General features: G+C 40.3%; 1 protein-coding gene across 1 annotated transcript in view; it reads right to left on the reverse strand.

The window, feature by feature from the left end:
• The window catches only part of SEMA5A (semaphorin 5A), a 254,009-nt gene that overhangs the window by 139,317 nt on the left and 95,387 nt on the right, over window positions 1–19,305 (reverse strand). Inside the window, exons 6-7 of the mRNA XM_009638754.1 lie at window positions 18,674–18,887; window positions 1,455–1,740 (exon numbers count right to left, since the gene is read on the reverse strand). Coding sequence (XP_009637049.1) covers window positions 1,455–1,740; window positions 18,674–18,887 — 500 coding nt within the window. The remainder of the gene's footprint in view (window positions 1–1,454; window positions 1,741–18,673; window positions 18,888–19,305) is intronic.

Genomic DNA, 19,305 nt, shown 5'->3' on the forward strand with positions numbered 1-19,305 from the left:
AATTCTTCTTGTTGGGCTTTCCACGGTAGGACAGTGTCGAGGCTATTTTGACTTCTCATGAAAGGTCATGCCACCTGAGAAATACCTGTCCTCTAAGACTTGAACTAGCTAATAAAACAGACAAATGAAATTAAAATTACTGTTGAAAACAGCATCAATTTTTCTTATCCCTGGTAGGTCCAAAGTCTTTACTATTCTCTTTAATAAAGCAGCATCTAGCTTCAGTGCATTGCTCCAGTGCAGGAACAGTATTAAATTCATCATCTGATATCCCAAATCAGGAATCATCACAGCCTGGTGCAAGCAGCCTCTCACTAGTCATGCTTACCACCTGAGCTGCAGGTGTACGGGCCAGCCTGAGTCTGGAAGATGCTCAGATGTGTTAATAAAGAACTGTACTAAAAGCAGGAGAAACTAGCTCAAGCCCAAATTCATGCTGATGGTCTAAAAATCTTAGAGATCATAACTTGCTAGCATGAATTCGTGACTGTTTCCACATGGTTAATGGATATTTCTAGTAGGCAGGTATCCAGCTGCTTACAGCAGTAGAAAGGGGCACCGACCTACATTTTAGGTGCCCAAATACCTTTTAAAATTCTAGGCAAAACTGACTTACAGAACAAGACACTGAAAATAGGTAAGAGAATCAGACACCAGATTTTGAAACCCTGTTCCAGGGGGTTGAACACTGGGCTGCACAGCCATAAAGCATGGGCTGCACTTACTGAGCAACATATGAACCCCAGTTATCATGTTTAAAGTAACAAAGGACATCTCTGAGATGAATGTCTCTTTTTTCCTAAAAGTTAAGCAACTCTTGATATCAAGCTCAGAGCTTTTATGTCCATCCAGTGTTTTAATATTTAACAAATTTTAATTTTTAAGACCAAACTGTACAATTTTTTAAGTTTTACCTTGTTGATATAAGAGATCCAGTTGAAATTAGATTAGATTTTTGGTTTGACCTTCAAACTTATATGAGTGTATGTTAAGGCTAATTTAAAATATGTAAGAGCACCTCTTGTACTCTGTTGGGCAAGGTAAGCTCTTCCTGACAAGGTTAAATTACATCATGTCAAATACATTATCATGTCACGTTACAATTGTAAAATATTTATTTCATAAATATAGAATGTATTTATGTATTACAATACTGTGCAAAATAAAAAAATGACTTTATAAGGATGTATGAAAAAGATGACTGAATAGTCTTAAATACAACTGGCTCCCTGCTGTAAGGAAATATTAAGAATTCTTCCGTCTTTCATATGACTTCAACAATTCATGTGGGAAGCATTTGGAACTGACACTCACAAGAGGGCAGCGGATTGGGCAAAACAGCAGTTTGAATTTATGATGTTTACTTGGCATATGCAGAAGGGAGTAGCTCAAAAGATTTAGTTTTTACTGTCATAAATAGCAAGAAAATAAAATATATCATGGAATTTACTTACACATTAGTGGTAAAAATCCCATAGATCAAGTCCAATTCTGGAAGGAAGAAAGTGCTCTGTAGTTCATTATAGTAAAATGGAATTTCTCCAGGGCGAGAGCAGTTCAGCCGAGCTTTCATGAAGGTAGTCCAGGTATCCTCCAGCACGAACTTGCCACCAATATCATTTTTGCACACCCGAGCAGCACGAGAGAAGACTGTTTTTCCACAGTCGTGTTCCACCGCATTCTCACGGAAGAAGAAGTAGGTAAAGTTCCCAATGTCATAAGATGACACAAAATTTGGCTCTGAAAGTGACAGAAGAAAAGATTATTTATCACCTTCTTGTGATATATGCACACATACTAACATGGAAGCTGAATTTATCTTCAAGCATCGGATTTAGAAAAACACATCTTTTATTATCCTTGCAGGGAACTGGCCCCATGACATCTGAGCAGGCCAGCTCATGTCCAGTGAACTACATGAACATAGCTAGAAAGACTCTGATCTGGGTGTCTATCACAGATAACTGTGCTGGGCAGCCCTGGCCCAGCACACTGTACTCTACCATCAAAAGCATCACTGAGTTTTTCTTCTCCACCTACGGGCATGGTGTATTTTTACAACATAATTTCTTTATGTGTTAACTGTTTCTGCTTTGCCACCATGCCATTACTCCAGATTAGCAGAATAACGGATAGTAACCAAGTGTGACTAAGAATGTGCTCAGAAGGTGTAATGAAAAGAAAGAGAATTCTACACAAGAGCATTTGATGGCAAGATAACGTAATTTCAGCCCTATGTCGCTTAAAGCTTTTGATAGTACTAACGTATTTTTTTCTTTTTTCCTTTTTAAAAAAAATCAATTAAAAACTGATCAAAGAAGCTGATGGTAATGCAGGAGAAATTAGAGAATATGCTAAAAAAGTAATCTAGAAAATAATAGATGGGAATATTTCTTAAAAGAGGGAAAAAAAAAGGAAACAGTGAATACCAAAGACAATAAACATGTGGTCCATTTCCCATAAAGTTTACTAAAATTGAGGAGAGTCCATGACCTTAACAGAGTTTAACAACTGGATGAGTTCTCAAATGAAAGACAAATTTGATACACAGATTTGTGGAGAAGAGCCCCCCTTGTGTAAGGAACCATAATAGAACACTGGTACCTCTGAGAAACAAGCAGATTTTTTGTTTTGATTCCCAAATTTTATTCTAAAGTGGGAAAACAAAGAAACAAAACTGTTTTAAAAACATCTATTGCGAGGAAACACTCCAAAGAAATTCAAAGGGTGAACATTTCTTGACAGCACTATTGTATTTAAAAAGCTGCTGTAATTGGATGTAAGCATTTTGTGGGAACATCTTAAACCCGTCAACACTTTTGAGCGGAACTAGAAAGGCAAGCAAGCTGGCATTTCCACGCAGCAGTCCAAACTCTGTCAGACAACTCTCCTCCAAAGATGGCCCAGCTTCTACCTTACGTGCCCTGTTGTGCTGCTTCCCTCCCTATCCACTGTGCTGAGGGTCTCCAGGGCAGGTTTTTTTGGCAGCAATGGTCATCAGCTGCCTAGGATACTTCAAGCTAAGCAGATACAATAGCTCTGTCACTCCTCCTGTAACTTGTACTCATAATCATATTAAGCACTTCCTTGAAATTAGTCTGTAACACACCACATCTTCCCTGCACTCAGATCTGCATGGGGGTTTTGCTGGAAGAGAGCAACCAAGTACTTTTGAGGGGAAGTTGTTGGTAGCCTGAGTTTTCATAAGTTACATAGTACTAGTGCATTTGTGTCGAAAAAAAAAAAAAAAAAAAAGCAGCAGTTTGACAGGACTTGTGATAGTAATAAAGGTAAAATTGGACCGATGATATACAAAGAGCTAAACTATTAGTAACATTTTCACTATTAGAACCTCATAACTTACCACAGGTGTGTAAGACTTCCATTTCAATAGGCTTTTTGCTTCAAAGGCTTCAAAAACATTTAAACTTCATTACTAAAGTTTACAGATTTGTAGAAATAATTCTTAGTTGCTCATGAGCTCTCATTCTTTAAATATAACGTAATACTGTTACACATTTACACACTAAACACTGAAATTGGAGAAAATTGAAAAAATCCTTAATTTTTAGCTTCGTTAAACATTTTTTTTTTCTCTAAAATGTGCATATTTGCGAATAGGTAACAGGGTAGAATGATAGACAAGATTTAATTACAAGTATTAATGCTAAGATGACAAAAATATGTGGCTAAAAATAACAAAATTGTATACTATCACATTCTGGACAGGTTAGACAGTTTTGGCAGGCATCAAGTACTAAATACATATCCAGAGCTACTTGCATGCAAAGTTTTTTTTTTCTTATTATACAGCTAATCATGTTTCATACATTCTCAATACACATCAACATTTTCAGCTCTATGGAGCAAACTGGTATTTTTTTAACTAAAGTATACTAGAAAGAAAACTTTTTTAGGACTATCAGGCAAACTAAAAGAAAAGAACCCACTGTCCCTCATTATCCAACTTCAATTTATATCCATAACACACCTAGCCATTATTTCTCTTAATCTGTAATGTACATTCTTCCCTAACTCTACACAATATCCTTTTAGATTGTTCTTGTACTCATGGAAGGAACTACCGTCTGTGGAAGAAGGAAAAAGCATTCACTAGTCTGACTGTAACTTGGGTTAGTTGTCCACCATATTAAGGTTAGGTCTTACTCAAAGCAATATCCACTAAAGGTAGACATCAAGAAAAACAATCCATCTGAAATAGCATGAAGAAGTAAAATTTTCCAACTATGCGTTTGACTCTTTGTAACCTATAACCCTGTTTGCTCTTTGAAATAATCTCAAAAATATCTCAACTTATATTAAAAAAATCTATTTATTATGCAAATACTCAACATCAATTTGACCCACCCACAAAAACATCCTGTACAACTATTAAACGTGGAACCCCTGCCTTGCAATGAGGCCTGACGATGCTGCTGCTTTCTGGAGGCCCACTGGTGTAAAAGGTCTCACACTGGCACAACAGGATCTCACCGCAGAGCCAAAACCACTACTGGGAAGCACTCAAAGTGTGGAGAATAATGAATTACAAATAAAAACTTCATAAACTGTAGGAATAAAAATCATACAAAATGCATTCATAATGGTTTTAAGGTTCTTAAAAAATCCATCAATCTTTTAAGAGACAATGTTTTAAAGTTGTACTGATAATCATAATATACGTATAAATAAAAACTAGTACTCATATTTCATGGATTCAAAACTGGGAAACAATATATACACATCTGCAAACACCTATGCATATACTTTACTGATGAAAATGTAACCTGCTTTTGAAACTTGTGAAAACTGTTTTCATTTGCATGAAATGTAATAATCTCAGAGCTACCTTGGGGAATTCTGTGGAAATGGAGGGATTATCATGTCAAACTTTATTTATTTCATTCTCTCTATGAGAAAAGTGAACTGAATCACTTCAAAGCTTCAAAGGAAAAAGGAGATTCCTGTCTAGGAAAAATTAGTTCATATGTTTCCAAATATTGTGCTGTGAACTGCTATTTGTTGACATGGAGGACTTCCTATAAAAGTTTTTAATGCAGAAAATGAAGTGACTCTCTTGCTTTCTCCTGAATTTGCATATAGTTCTGGAAGGGTAAAGGCATCTCATTTGTGAATGATTAGTTCATCACAACAACTGCAAGAATTCCGGTATGTGCAACAGGATACAGCCAGTATAGATCAACAAGAGAATGTCAATGTGTAATAATGTCACAAGTATTGTATATGGCCTTTATAGGTTTTTATATATCCAATTTATGGATGTGTCAGGCTGACTAGACTTTCCCAAATCAAATGGAACCAATGGAATCAGGAAAGCAAGAAAATGAGTTTGTCAGTGTGATACGACACAGATCTCCAGCGTACAACATGGAGCAGAGCTACACAAATACACAAGCCCACACACTGAAAGCACTAGGTGGCTAGTTAGCACTGCCTCTGGGCAAACACGTAGTGTGCTATTTCTGAAGTTTGCTTACTCAGCACAAAGCCTGGGAATCTCTAGGGCTTCCTTCATAAAGCAGCATGACTGTCCTGCAAGGACATTTCCCCACAGACTCTTCTAACTTATTCCAAAAAGATGACTGAACCATACAAAGCCAAGATAGTGCTTCCATCTGAAATAATGTAATTGTTTTCCCAAAGGTTGGAGACGAACCTACATTTTTCAGGGAACATGGCCTCTGTTCTTAACGAGAAGGCATTTACTAGGAAGAGGCAATGCTGCCCTTTAGATTATTCTCCCTTTCCACTTGCCCAGGGAACTTGGAGACCAAAAAGACAAGTTCGTGCTCACTGCCAGACTGGCTGCACGTTGATGCTGTCCGACGTTGCCAACTGCTCCTGTAGGGACTGGCTGCAGCTCTGCCAGGCAGCACACGCTGACGCTGAAGCCCAGAGCATGGAATTCTTGTAGTGTGAAAGTAAGGGTGTGCTGCACACCCTGGGAGACAGTGTAAAGACAGACTGGGGGATTCAGGAGTGCAAAGCTTACTGGGAATGGGGTGGGGCACTCTGGAGGGCAGAAGGAGCCAAATTGTGCAGCCCCACCTGCACTGTCTCTTGCTAACAGTGTATAAAGCAAACTTCTCCCTGAGTCACACCCAGGTTTTCACTGGGAAAGCATTAGCTGGAGTGGTCCAAAACAAGGCTGGAAAGTGAGCCAACAATTAAGCAATAAGGATGACCAAGGCGTCATGCATAAGCTTATTTCCTGGATCTTTTTTATTTAGTGGTACAGATGTAGTCTGAGTGGGTAAAAGAAGGAGAGGTACTGTACAAAAACTTTCTCTGGGAAGACCAGTGGGAAACAGAGCCTGAGAGAGCTCCATGAGAGTATCTGAGGAAGTCCTAGCCTCTTCTTGCTTCATTAACTTTAGAGCAAGAAAGTTGGCTTGCGCTCTTTACTCCTTAAAACTCCACATCCTCTGAAGTAGACGACTACTATGACTTAATTTACCAAGTTAGTGCATGCTACTGTTTCCCGAGTGAACCAAATGTCAAGGAACCAAATGACTGTCTTTCTGGATATAACAGCAATTAACCTTAAGGATTATAAGGTCCAAAACCTACTGTGAGCAAGAAAGAGCTGTGATTTCCACTGACTGTCCCTGTGAGAAGTGACCATTCACATCTCAAGTGTGATGCATTCAGAGACCCAATCAAAAGTGAAATTAGCAGCAGAAATGTGAAAAGAAAGCTAAAATTACAAGTTTATAGAATCATAGAATCGTTTAGGTTGGAAAAGATCTTTAAGATCATCAAGTCCAACCGTTAACCTAACCCTGCCATTCCACCACTAAAACATGTCCCTAAGCACCTTGTCTACCCATCTTTTAAATACCTCCAGGGATGGGGACTCGACCACTGCCCTCAGCAGCCTGTTCCAATGCTTGACAACTCTTTCAGTAAAGACATTTTTCCTAATATCCAACCTAAACCTCTCCTGGTGCAACTTGAGGCCATTTCCTCTTGTCCTATTGCCCATTACCAGGGAGAAGAGACCAACACCCACCTTGCTACAGCCTCCTTTCAGGCAGTTGTAGAGAGTGATAAGGTCCCCCCCCAGCCTCCTCTTCTCCAGGCTAAACAACCCCAGTTTCCTCAGCTGCTCCTCATCAGACTTGGGCTCCAGACCCCGCACCAGCTTTGTTGCCCTTCTCTGGAAAAGCTCCAGCACCTCAATGTCCTTCTTGCAGTGAGGGATGCAACACTGAATACAGTATTCGAGGTGCAGCCTCACCACTGCAGAGTACAGGGGCACTATCATTTCCCTAATCCTGCTGGCCACACTATTCCTGATACAAGCCAGGATGCTGTTGGCCACCTGGGCACTCTGTTGGCTCATGTTCAGTTGGCTGTCAACCAACATCCCCAAAGTCCTTTTCTGCCAGGCAGCTTTCCAGCCACTCTTCCCCAAGCCTGTAGCGTTGCATGGGGTTGTTGTGACCCAAGTGCAGGACCCGGCACTTGGCCTTGTTGAACCTCATACAATTGACCTCAGCCCATCGATCCAGCCTGTACAGGTCCCTCTGCAGAGCCCTCCTCCCCTCGAGCAGATCAACGCTACCACCCAGTTTGGTGTCATCTGCAAACTTTCTAAGGGTGCACTTGATCACCTCATCCAGATCATTGATAAAGATATTAAACAGAACTGGCCCCAAAACTGAGCTCTGGGTTTGTCAGATCTAGAGACAGGTCGGATTCTATATATGCACAAAATAAGACACACACATAGATATAGGCTTGAATGGGGAGGGATAATATACAATGATTGCCTGTGACAAGCTGTGGGATGACATGCCAAGATTAGAGGGATGGGGTACTAGCAAGGGCCCTCAGCCTGTTGCTCTGAGACATGCAGGGTACACTGAAGCACACTTGCAGTCTTATGGAGATCAGCTGAGGGATCCTGAGGTAAAAGGAGCCAACAGGGAAACACTAGTGAAATATGTCAAAGGAATTAAGGTGTGTTCCTCTAAAAATGTGACACAGCCTACAATCCTGCCAAAGTGCCTCTACGCTAATGCATCTAGCATGGGAACCAAAGAGGAGTTGGAAGCCTCTGTGCTGCTAGAAAGCTATGACCTAGTTGCCATTATGGAAACTTGGTGTGGCTATCGACGGCTACAGGCTGCTCAGAAGAGACAGACAAGGAAGGAGGGGAGGAGGCATTGCCCTTTACATGAAGAAGTGGATAGAGTGCAAAGAGCTGTCTCTGAAGAATAGCCATGAGCGGGTTAAAAGCCTATGGGTAAGAGTCAAAGACAGAGGCAACAAAGGAAACCTTGTGGTTGGTGTCTACTACAGGTCACCTGATCCAGGGGAGCCTATTGATGAAGCCTTCTTCCTACAGCTCCAGGAGGCTTTGTGCTCGCAGGCTCTCATCCTGCTAGGGGACTTCAACCACCCTGACATCTGCTCGAAAAGTAGCACAGCGAGCTGTAGGCAATCCAGGAGACTCCTGGAATGCAGTGAGGATAACTTCTTAAGCCAAGTAATGGACAGCCCTACCAGAGGGGATGCAACACTGGACCTGATGGTCACTAATGCAAGTGAGCTCATCAGTGATGTCAAGATTGGAGACAGCCTGGGCTGCAGCGATCATGCACTGGTGGAGTTCACACTCCTGGGGGATGTGGGTCAGGCAAAGAGTAAAGTCAGGACCCTGAACTTTAGGAAATCAAAATTCTAGCTGTTGAAGGAACTAGTCAATAGGACCCCCTGGGAAATTGCCCTCAGGGACAAGGGAGCAGAACAGAGCTGGCAGATCTTTAAGGAAGCTTTCCATAGAGCACAAGAGCTCTCAGTCCCCAGGTGTAAGAAATCAGGCAAGGAAGGCAAGAGACCAGCATGGCTGAGACGAGACCTGCTGGTCAAACTAAAGGGCGAGAGGGAACGGCACAGGCAGTGGAAGCAGGGACAGGTATCCTGGGAAGAGTATAGGGACGCTGTCCGGTTGTGTAGGGATGGTGTCAAGAAGGCCACGGCGCGGATGGAGCTAAACTTGTCAAGGGATGCAACGAATAACAAGGAAGGCTTATACAGGTATGTCAGCCAGAAAAAGAAGGTCAGAAGAAAGTGTACCTCCCTGATGCACACGACTGGCAAGATGGTAACAACGGACGAGGAAAAGGCTGAGGTTCTCAACAACTTTATTGCCTCAGCCTTCACTGGCAACCTCTCTTCTCACACCTCTCAAGTGGATGGACCGCAAGACAGACATTGGGAAAGCAAAGTCACTCCCATTGTAACAGAAGATCACCTGAGGAACCTGGTGAGACCTTATGTGGAGTACTGCGTCCAGCTCTGGGGCCCTCAGCACAGGAAAGGCATGGACCTGTTAAAGTGGGTCCAATGAAGGGCTACAACAATGATCTGAGGGCTGGAGCACCTCCCCTGTGAGGACAGGCTGAGAGAGCTGGGGTTGTTCAGCCTGGAGAAAAGAAGGCTGCGGGGAGAACTTATTGCAGCCTTTCAGTACTTAAAAGGGGCTTATAAGATAGATGGGGACAAACTTTTTAGCAAGGCCTGTTGCAATAGGACAACGGGTAATGGTTTTAAACTAAACCAGGGTAGATTTAGACTAGATATAAGGAAGACATTTTTTATGATGAAGGTGGTGAAACACTGGAACAGGTTGCCCAGAGAAGTGGTGGAGGCCCCATCCCTGGAAACATTCCAGGTCAGGTTGGATGGGGCTCTGAGCAACCTGATCTCATTGAAGACATCCCTGCTCATTGCAGAGGGGGTATGGACTAGATGACCTCTAAAGGTCCCTTCCAACTCAAACTATCTTATGATTCTATGATATATATGTATGTATAATATATTCAAAATCTCAGAAGTCTAGATAATGGTTTAATGCTAAACAACATCTGTCTGGAGCTTGTTCACTGACCTCACTAGATCAATGAATCACACCCTCATACTGTTGGCCTCTAAAGACCCATTTCTTCCAAATATTTGTATTCAGCCAAATACTTAATGGAATTACATTCTAGGAAGATCCCTTTGAGGTTTGTTTTTTTTTTAATAGGGTACAATCTCCAGTGAGAAATGCTCTCCAAAAGGGAAGCTTAAAATAAGGAAAGAATTCAAGCTCCAAATGTGCCAGTTTATTTTATTTTCTTTCACCTTACTGACATAATTAATGAAGTTAATTTCCTATTTGCATTTTACCATCCCTGTATATTCATTAAGTATATTCATTTAGTGTAGCCCTCTGCAGCTGTTGGAAAACAGTATAGATCTTGCATTACGCTGACTGGCATCACTCCTCATGAATGTTTAAGAACAAATCTTAATCACAGAGTAAAATTTTCCTACAGTGTTAAAACACCTTAAAAGTAGTATATAACTTGTAGTCATCATAGTTATATCCATCCTCAGGAGATGAACTTTAAAATGTTAAGTCCTAGTATAAAACTGGTGGAAATCATTGTTCATTAATAGTTATTTTCCCTCTGCATTTCATAATTATCTAAGACACTGCTTAAAATGCTAGTCTGTCACAGCATAGCTGGCTGCTGATCTATTTTGACTACTATTTCTTCTGCAATGCCTCAGATCTCCATGATTTCTTTTATATTCTTTTCCTTTTGCTAAATTGAAGATTTCATGGGTATGGAAGAGCAAGGATTGCAAAATAGACTAAAACTGTGTATGGCAGACATTTTTTCCAATCTTCTCTTACATTGCTGATAGATTTTATAATACAATTCAGGATAATCATAAAAGAGGATGCACTCATTACATATTGCATTTTACTGATATACTCTAATAAATTCTGAAATGCAATTATTTCTTTTCTGAAAAATAGTTTTCAAATATGGTATTACAAAATTCCTTGTTTTATTGTCTGTTGTTTATTTCAAATAAATCTTCATTTTTGAGGTAAAGTGCTCTTACATGGCTTAATATTTTGCAATTTATTATATCATTTTGCTGATGCAAAATTTTCAGTGACAAACTTAGTGACAGAAGCCCTTCTTTACTCTGATCTTGAGAGGCTTGAGAGGTGGGCCTGTGTAAACCTCATGAAGCTCCAAGTGCAAGGTCCTGCACATGGGTTTGGGCAATCCCAAGCACAAATACAGGCTGGGCAGAGAATGGATTGAGAGCAGCCCTCTGGAGAAGGGACTTAGGGGTGTTGGTTGATGAGAAGCTCAACATGACCCAGCAATGTGCACTCGCAGCCCAGAAGGCCAACCGTATCCTGGACTACATAAAAAGAAGCATGACTGGCAGGTCGAGGGAGGTGATTATGCCCCTCCACGCTCATGGGACCCCACCTGGAGTACTTCATTCAGCTCTGGGGCCCCCAACATAAGAAGGACATGGACCTGCTGGAGTGAGTCCAGAGGAGGGCCACAAGGATGATCCGAGGGCTGGAACACCTCTCCTATAAGGAAAAGCTGAAAGAGCTGGGATTGTTCAGCCTGGAGAAGAGAAGGCTCCAGGGAGACCTTACAGCAGCCTTCCAGTAACTGAAGGGAGCCTACAAGAAAGCTGGAGAGGGGCTTTTTACAAGGGTATGTAGTGATAGGACAAGGTGTAAGGTCTTTAAACTAAAAAAGGGTAAATTTAGATCAGATTAAGGAAGAAATTCTTCACTATGAGGGTGGTGAGGCACTGGAACAGGTTGCCCACAGAAGCTGTGGATGCCCCCTCACTGGTAAGTATTCAAGGCCAGGTTGGATGGGGCTTTGAGCTACCTGATCTAGTGGAAGATGTCCCTGCCCATGGAGGGGGGGGTTGGAACTACATGATCTTTAAGGTCCCTTCCAACCCAAACGATTCTATGCTTCTATGATGATTCCAAGATCTAATACCTGCTTAGGTCCTTGAGAGTCCCATCTACAGCTTGCATCACCTATATTCACTGGATAGATACCTTGCATAGCAGTATACTGGGGGTGGGGGAGCAGGAATCAGAAATACAGAGGACTACCTTAATTCACTCAGAACCTCCACAGGTTTGGGCTATAGGGATCTATCAAAAGATGCAGAAGTTTGGATGGTTACTTAAAACTCTGAGTCCAGAATTCCACATACACAAGAACAAAAACATACTAGCTTGCTTTCAGCAGATTTTGCCAACCAGCAGGTATGGCACAGAAAGAAAACCCAATTATGATGGCTTACCAATTTCTCTCCAAACATCTGGACTGCCTTTTTTTTTTTTTTTTTTTTTCTGATCTAGTTTTCCAGGGAGGGAGACGACCAAAGGGATTTCCCTGCAGACCTGGTACTCCTTTTTTTTTTTTTTTTTCTTTTCTTTTTGTCCGTAACAGTAGGGAAATCAGAGTTAATTTTCATAATCATCCCCTTTCCCTTTTACCTTAAGGCTTGGTATGTCTGCTGCTGAAATTCTCTCTCTGCCTCTAATATTTCTGTTCTCCTTTCTTTGGTGAATGCCGCTTTTTGTGTGTTCATGTTCTGTGAAATTCGTCCCTTTTTCCACCTTCCCCTGGTTGAGATGTATTTTAGTTCTAAGCTCTTTCATTCTCTCTGGATCACTGTGTATTATATATTTCTGCAGCATTAATGAGGCTGATGCTCCTGTCACGCCTCTCCACAGCTGAGCACAGACAATCTGCTTGCTGGGGTGCCTTTCCTCCTTCCTCGTTCAGCCTCTCTGATTGGCACCTGATATAGGCAGCCTAGACGAGATATAAAAGAACAGGCTCTGTCCTCACTAGCCTCCTAGTCTTTTCATAAATGGAAAGTGGACCTTGCTGTTTTACCTAGGGCAGATAAGAAGAAAAAACACAACCCACCTTCATGGGAAGTGCTGCCTGTCTCTGCTATTTAGGATGGGTGAGGAAATGCTATAAAGGTGTTTTGTAATATCTTAGTCTGGGGTTGTAGAAAGGAGGTCGGGGAGGCACCTCCATCCTACATCAACTTACTGCTCTCCTACTCTGTCATTGCCATCTGGGAGAAGATGGACAGCTTTGAAAGGAAAAACACAGCACAACTGCTCAAATTTTTCCTCTGGTAGGAGCTCCAGTGAAGACACCTGAGGATGGGTTTCAAAACCAGCAGGCATTCCCCTCACTTTTTAGGATAATGGCAAAAAGGATGCTACACACAAAAGAACAGAACCAACCCTATTGGTGTCACATCTGTCACAAAGGGGAGTAATTTATCTTCTTGCAAAATAAGCAACAACTGGTAGCTTATGCATTGCATATTTTCAGTCAGGTCTCTTATCTGAAAGCTAAAGACCAAATTGCACATCTCAAGAATGCACTGGTTTTGCGTTACATAAAATACTACATAATAAGAAAAGCTTGCACTAGGTAATTACAAGGCTTTTCATTAAAAAACAGAAAAAGGATAGGAAAGGATAACCCTGAATTCTTATAGCTATTTCCATTAATCCTCAAAAGCAAAAGTGAAAGGATTAATTTTTGTTCTTATGTCATAATTTCTCTCCACATATCCTACTAGCAGCAGGAGTTATAATAAAAGTCCACAAACAAACAATAGTAGGAATGGATTCAGAGCTGTATTAAACCTCACTAACCAAACCACCTTTGTAAGGTGTATACTTTTACTGCTGCTTGTGAAGATTAAAAGTACTTGCTCTAGATTAATAAGCTTTTTATTAAGTAAAATGTTTTTAAGAAAGTGATCTCAAAAGAACTATTTGAAGAATATCTAATAACCAAATGCTTAGGGCAGCAAGAGGAAAAAAGTGATAATATGTCTACCAGCAGAGCAGAACAATCCAAACATTCCTATGCTCTCCTTAGCTGGAAAGGTTTCTGCTCTTCAGGATATTTTATTCTATTTATTTTTTTTCTGTCTTGCGGCTACATCTAATATAAGATTACATTTTAATGTTCTATGGTCTGCCCACTGATGAAGAGGCTTGGCACTTAGAACAAAGTTTTTATTTATTTAACGTGTTCCAATAGCATCTATCATTGTATGTCTAGGATGAAGAAAACAACTACAATGTATTTCAAGATAGTTGGAGACCCGAGCAATTGTAAGTAAAAGCATCTGACAAGTTATGAAACCAAATGTCCCAGTGTTTCTCCATGTGATGAAACAGAAAGGGTTTGATTGGGATTTCAATTTTTTCTTCAATCTGTTCTGCCCCTTTATTGGCTAAGTGAAGAAAATAGACATTATAGATTAAGGTAAACTTTCACACTGAGGCATCAGTTCAAACATTTACTGATTTGAGGAGGTGAACTGAAAGGACAAATACCTTTACTAACTGTAAATGTTGGACTACAGAAAAAGTTTCTAAGTCTAAGCAGTGGAGGCTTCTCCTCACCGATCTGGAGGCAGCTTGTGGACTACAAATATAACTATTTCATTTACCTCTGTCCCCTAGAGCAAACGATGATGAATTCTGCCCCTGCTGCACTTTGCAGATCAACTCTAAAGCGAAGTCTAATTAGAAGCACACTATAACAGTCAACTCTGGATATGATTTAAACTATGTTACACTGAGAGCTTAAAGAGACTCAAATAAACAGCATGCCAGCTGTAAATCAAGGCGTACTTTTTTTTCCTTAATGAAAGATTCAATTTATTTGCTATCATTTAATAATGTCCAAAGCAGACCACTAAGACAGACTATTCTTCTTATGAAATACCACAAAAGTAATTTTAAAACCTTCTAGCAACATGCTGCCCTTTACTGACCTGAGCAGTTGGCTGAAGTTCAAGGTCTTGATGATTGCTTTGGTCAGGAGGAAAAAAAAAAAAAAAAAAAAAATCAATGGAAGATCTGTCTGCTTTAGACATAATCCTCAATGTGCACTGTATTACTCCAAATCATTTCTCTCAAGCACAGAAGTACTTGAACACAGACTCAGAGAGAAAGAGAAAGGGGAGTAGGTAGCAGAACAACACACCTTAAAGAATAAGTTACTGGTAAGCAGCCTTTCTACCTTCTTCATTTGTTTGTGCATGTATATATTTGTGTGAGTAACTTCAAGCATCACTTTTTTCTCTGCATCGAAAAAAGAAGGCCAAAACATGACATCACGAGAGGGAGAGGTGGGTTCTCTGTTTCATGTTTTCAGGCTTACTATCCCACAGCCAGCTGGGCTGTTGTATGGGGAGAGTGCTGGTTTGCAGCAGTTGTTAACTTGTCCGGGTGATCTTGTTCCTCTTGATTGAGAATAGTGACAGAGTTACAGAGTACTGACACGGCTGTCAAGAAAGGTGAGGGTAACACAGGGTCTGTCTCTTCACTGTCAGCTGATAAATTCTTTGTGAGTGACCCAACCTGTACAACTGTGGTGAATGTTCAGGTCATAGCACCAAGGTTGCCTAGTCCTTCAACGGCCTCTCCTCATGGAGACATGCAGAATCTCTGCATGGTGATGTCTTTCGTCAAAACCCCCTCAATGCATTTGGGCCAGCTGCATTTTATGTTGTCTATAGGAGCACCAGGAAAGCAGAAATAGGCTCCATAATCAAAACATTAATTTCTTTTTGTAGAAGAGGAGGGAAGTTCTGAGGTAAAAAAATTATAACTGGCGATCATATTCTAAGATAATAAAGAGCTGGATAGATTACTACTCTTCAATGTTAAAAGAGAGTAAGTTCAGTAACTGCATGCAGATGCTTCCTTCCTCCATCACTGAGTAAGATGTGACTATTTTCCAGAATAGGAAAAATTTTTAGGAAGTAGGAAGATATATGTAACATTTGGCCAGCTGTTCTTTCTGCAATTAAAAATTGTCAAAACAGACAAAATTCAGGGAAGTAAAATCTCAAATATTATCAGCAGGTTGTCTAGTGGGTGAACAAAAAGCATATTCAGAGACCCTTCTAAGATGGCTCCACAACAACTAGCTCCAGTCCAACAACAGGATTTCTGTGTTAGCAGTGTAGCTGTGTTGTCCATCTACTTTTTTGGACCAGTGCTTGCTCATGATCTTTGTGCTTCATATACCATGGAATCATTGAACTTTGCTTTTCCTTTCAGTTATACTCTCACAGTATATTCTGGTAGCTTACTTTTGCACATATCTCAAATAATTTGTATTTTTAACCAAGCTATCCCAAAACTTCAACACCCCAGATAATTGAGTGTTGAGTGCATCGAGAAAATGATAATACAGAAATGAAATCTCACTGACTTCTCCATACTCTAGTAAGTTTAAGCAAGTGATCAGAATGATGCTCAGTAACATATGCTGACAATAACTGCTAACTTAACAATTGAGCTGATGTGGATTGCTTCCAGACCTATCAAGCCCCTAGCAGAGGCAGGACCTGATAATAAATACATGACTCTGGCTGAACCAGAATGAATGGGAAAGTTCAGACAGGCCATCAACTTAAATTTATTTTATTTGTGATATCTGTGATTCCAGAAGCTGAAATCACAGCATGGTATATGGGATCTTGCCCCAGCCACGTGACACATCAGTTCTGTTTTCCCCTCTCACATTCTGTGATTACTGACCTTCTGACAATTAATATCAGGAGCAAGGTTTCTTCTGTGATGAAGATTCAGAGCTTCCCACATCAAGATCCTTTATTGCAAGTTACAGTGAACACTGACAGCAGACTGCCTAAGCATATGGGCATGTCCCTTTTGCCTGACTGATGGCATTGAAAACCCCTGAATGCACTGAGAAGTGTGCTAGCCATTCAAATCAATAATGTCTTTATTGTGTAGCAATAACACACGGAACAAGATAATCAGCTGTGTTTCAGAGTACTGCCATCACCCCCAGAGATAGTTTGAATTGGTCCAACATGATTTGCGGAGTAGAAAATCTAAGCAAGAAAAAACATTGCACCTCTGATGGAAACATGGATGTAAAAGAAAAACTTTAAATCGCAAACATTCACAGACACATGCACACCTAAACCAAGGCTGAATTACAGTAGCTGCCAGCTACTGCTGCTGAACAGATATTGAGTAGGAAGCTTCCATTCCAGTTGATGCCTCACTTTTCTTGCAGCAGTATTTGTGTTACTTTCTCACTGAAAGCAGCAAAATCTCCACTTCCATCCAAGCACTGAAAAACTAATGCGGTTTCTTGGCACTGAGTCACATATGAGTGGGCAAATTGACATAAGAGCAGATGAATACCCAACTCTTAGCTACCCTAGAAGACACTCCCCCTCCCTTTCATGTAGGTAACTGGGATACTTTCAGCTTTTTATTGGATTTACTTGAAGTGGTGCCAATTACAAAACTCATCTTGCCCTTCCTCCCCAAGAATAAAAGCCACACTCTCCTGGCAACTTAACCGCAAACAGTTTTGAGGCAGAAGAATGAGCTCTAACAGAGAATGTATAGGTGCAGCTGAAGCTTTAAATAGACAAAATGTAAATACAGTGAATCTCATTAATTAGAGGAGTCGGGGGCAGAGGGAATTTTAGTGTGCCCTTTGGCATAAAACATCCAGTTAAACTGAAAATTCAGTGTGAAGATTTTTTCCCCTTTGAGAGAAGCACCCATGTGTAGCACAGCGATTAGTTCCAATACCACAGCTGTGTGGACAAAAGGTGCCTGAACAGGGATATCTATACACTGAGTTCATTCTTCCTCTCACATTTCTTTTGCACTGCTATAATTCTGCTATGTTCCATACAGTTTGATTTTGTTTTGTTAATTAACATTCTAAAATCAGCCGACCTTCAGAGAAGGTCACAAATTTCTCCAAGCTCTCTCTCGTGGATTCTTTGGACAAGGAAAATACACCAAAGCAAATGCACACAATTCAGCATTCAGATTATATGAGAACAGAGATATTCAAAGTAAAGTCTGTCACTTGCAGGTGACCTAATGTTCTGAAGCTAGAAGGATTTATATATGTACTTAATTTCAAACATGAGAATAATCCCATCATAACATGAAATGTACTGTGGTAATAGAGACTGATGGTTACTGTTGTGTCACATAGCATGCATTATGAAAATATGGGTATTTTTCTACTGAGACAAGCATGGGCAAATTATAATATACATAATTTCACATTTTATGTGAAATAATAATTTTCTTTTTAGAAGAATCTTTTTTGTAATACATAAAATGACAACTGGCCCTTTTACATCTCAGGAATACCTATCTGTTTACAGCTTCTCCCAGCTGGAAATCAGCTGATTAACATCCATGACACAGGTGTCATTGCTACTATGTGATTTCATGATATGTTTGGCTGACTAGTTCCTATCCTTTGACTATAATAAGCATCAAAAAAATCAGTCTGCCACCTAAGCAGCTTGAAAGCACAACTTTTTCTGCCTGTCAAGGCTGAGACCTGCAGGCAAAGCCAGGAGAATTCAGTCCATTCTAAACTGTTTATTTTCTGCCTTAGGGTTTTGAAGGACTCAATAAAAGAATGCTCAAGGCAAACTACTGCTCTTGGCTGACTCAGTTTTACCATGTAAGCACACCTGAGAGACACAGTACAGCTCATCCCTATGCCTTCAAACACGACTTAAATATATAAATGCAAATCTACAAACTGCAACTATATTAATTGAATGCCATAATATTTACACTAGTATAATAAAAAAATGTGTTATGCAAAATAATTTTAAAACAAGATAAACAATACTCTAAAAACATTCAAATTCTCAGAATGGAATTTCAAGTCCGTGAATATGGAGAATATAGGTTAAAAAGAGACGAGTCTCATGGTCCATCAGCACTCACCATTCAGCCACTTGGAGTTGTACTGGGCAGTGCGTAGAGGAGGAAGGGCCCCCAGACTGCGATAAATGGCAGGATCCCTTCCTGGAAAATCCATGGCTGTAGCAGCATATAATTCCCCACTGGAAGTGAGAAGAGCAGTGGAGTTGTGCTGAGGACTGTAAGGACAACGAGCCATGCCACTGATTTGATCATGTATCTCTGTCAAGTTACTTAACTGCAAAAGAGTGAGAAAAAAGGATTGAAATGACCTGAAAATTACCATTTCAGCCAAGCTGCATAAATCTGAGCAAAATTCTACCATAAACACCAGTTATTTGTTTTGATATTGTACAACAGCAATAAGCTGACCTTTATCTGAATCTGAAACTGTCTCTTATAGGAAGTTTTACTGTAATGTTGTCTGATCTCGGATTTGCCACTTTGGTACGTAAAACATGCAAGTTAATCATTAGCCACCACACCTAACATGTTTTATATTAGAAGTGACTCAAAAATTAATTATCTCTACACAGATTGTTATTATGAAAAAAAAAAACCAAAACAGATCTGATCGTGAGAATCAACTAAGGTATTCACTGTAGCAAAGGGTCAGACAATGAAAAAACCCCAAAAAAAACTATTATTTGTTTTGC

Source organism: Egretta garzetta, unplaced genomic scaffold (genome assembly GCF_000687185.1).
Source record: "Egretta garzetta isolate BGI_Z169 unplaced genomic scaffold, ASM68718v1 scaffold264, whole genome shotgun sequence".
Taxonomy (NCBI): Eukaryota; Metazoa; Chordata; class Aves; order Pelecaniformes; family Ardeidae; genus Egretta; species Egretta garzetta.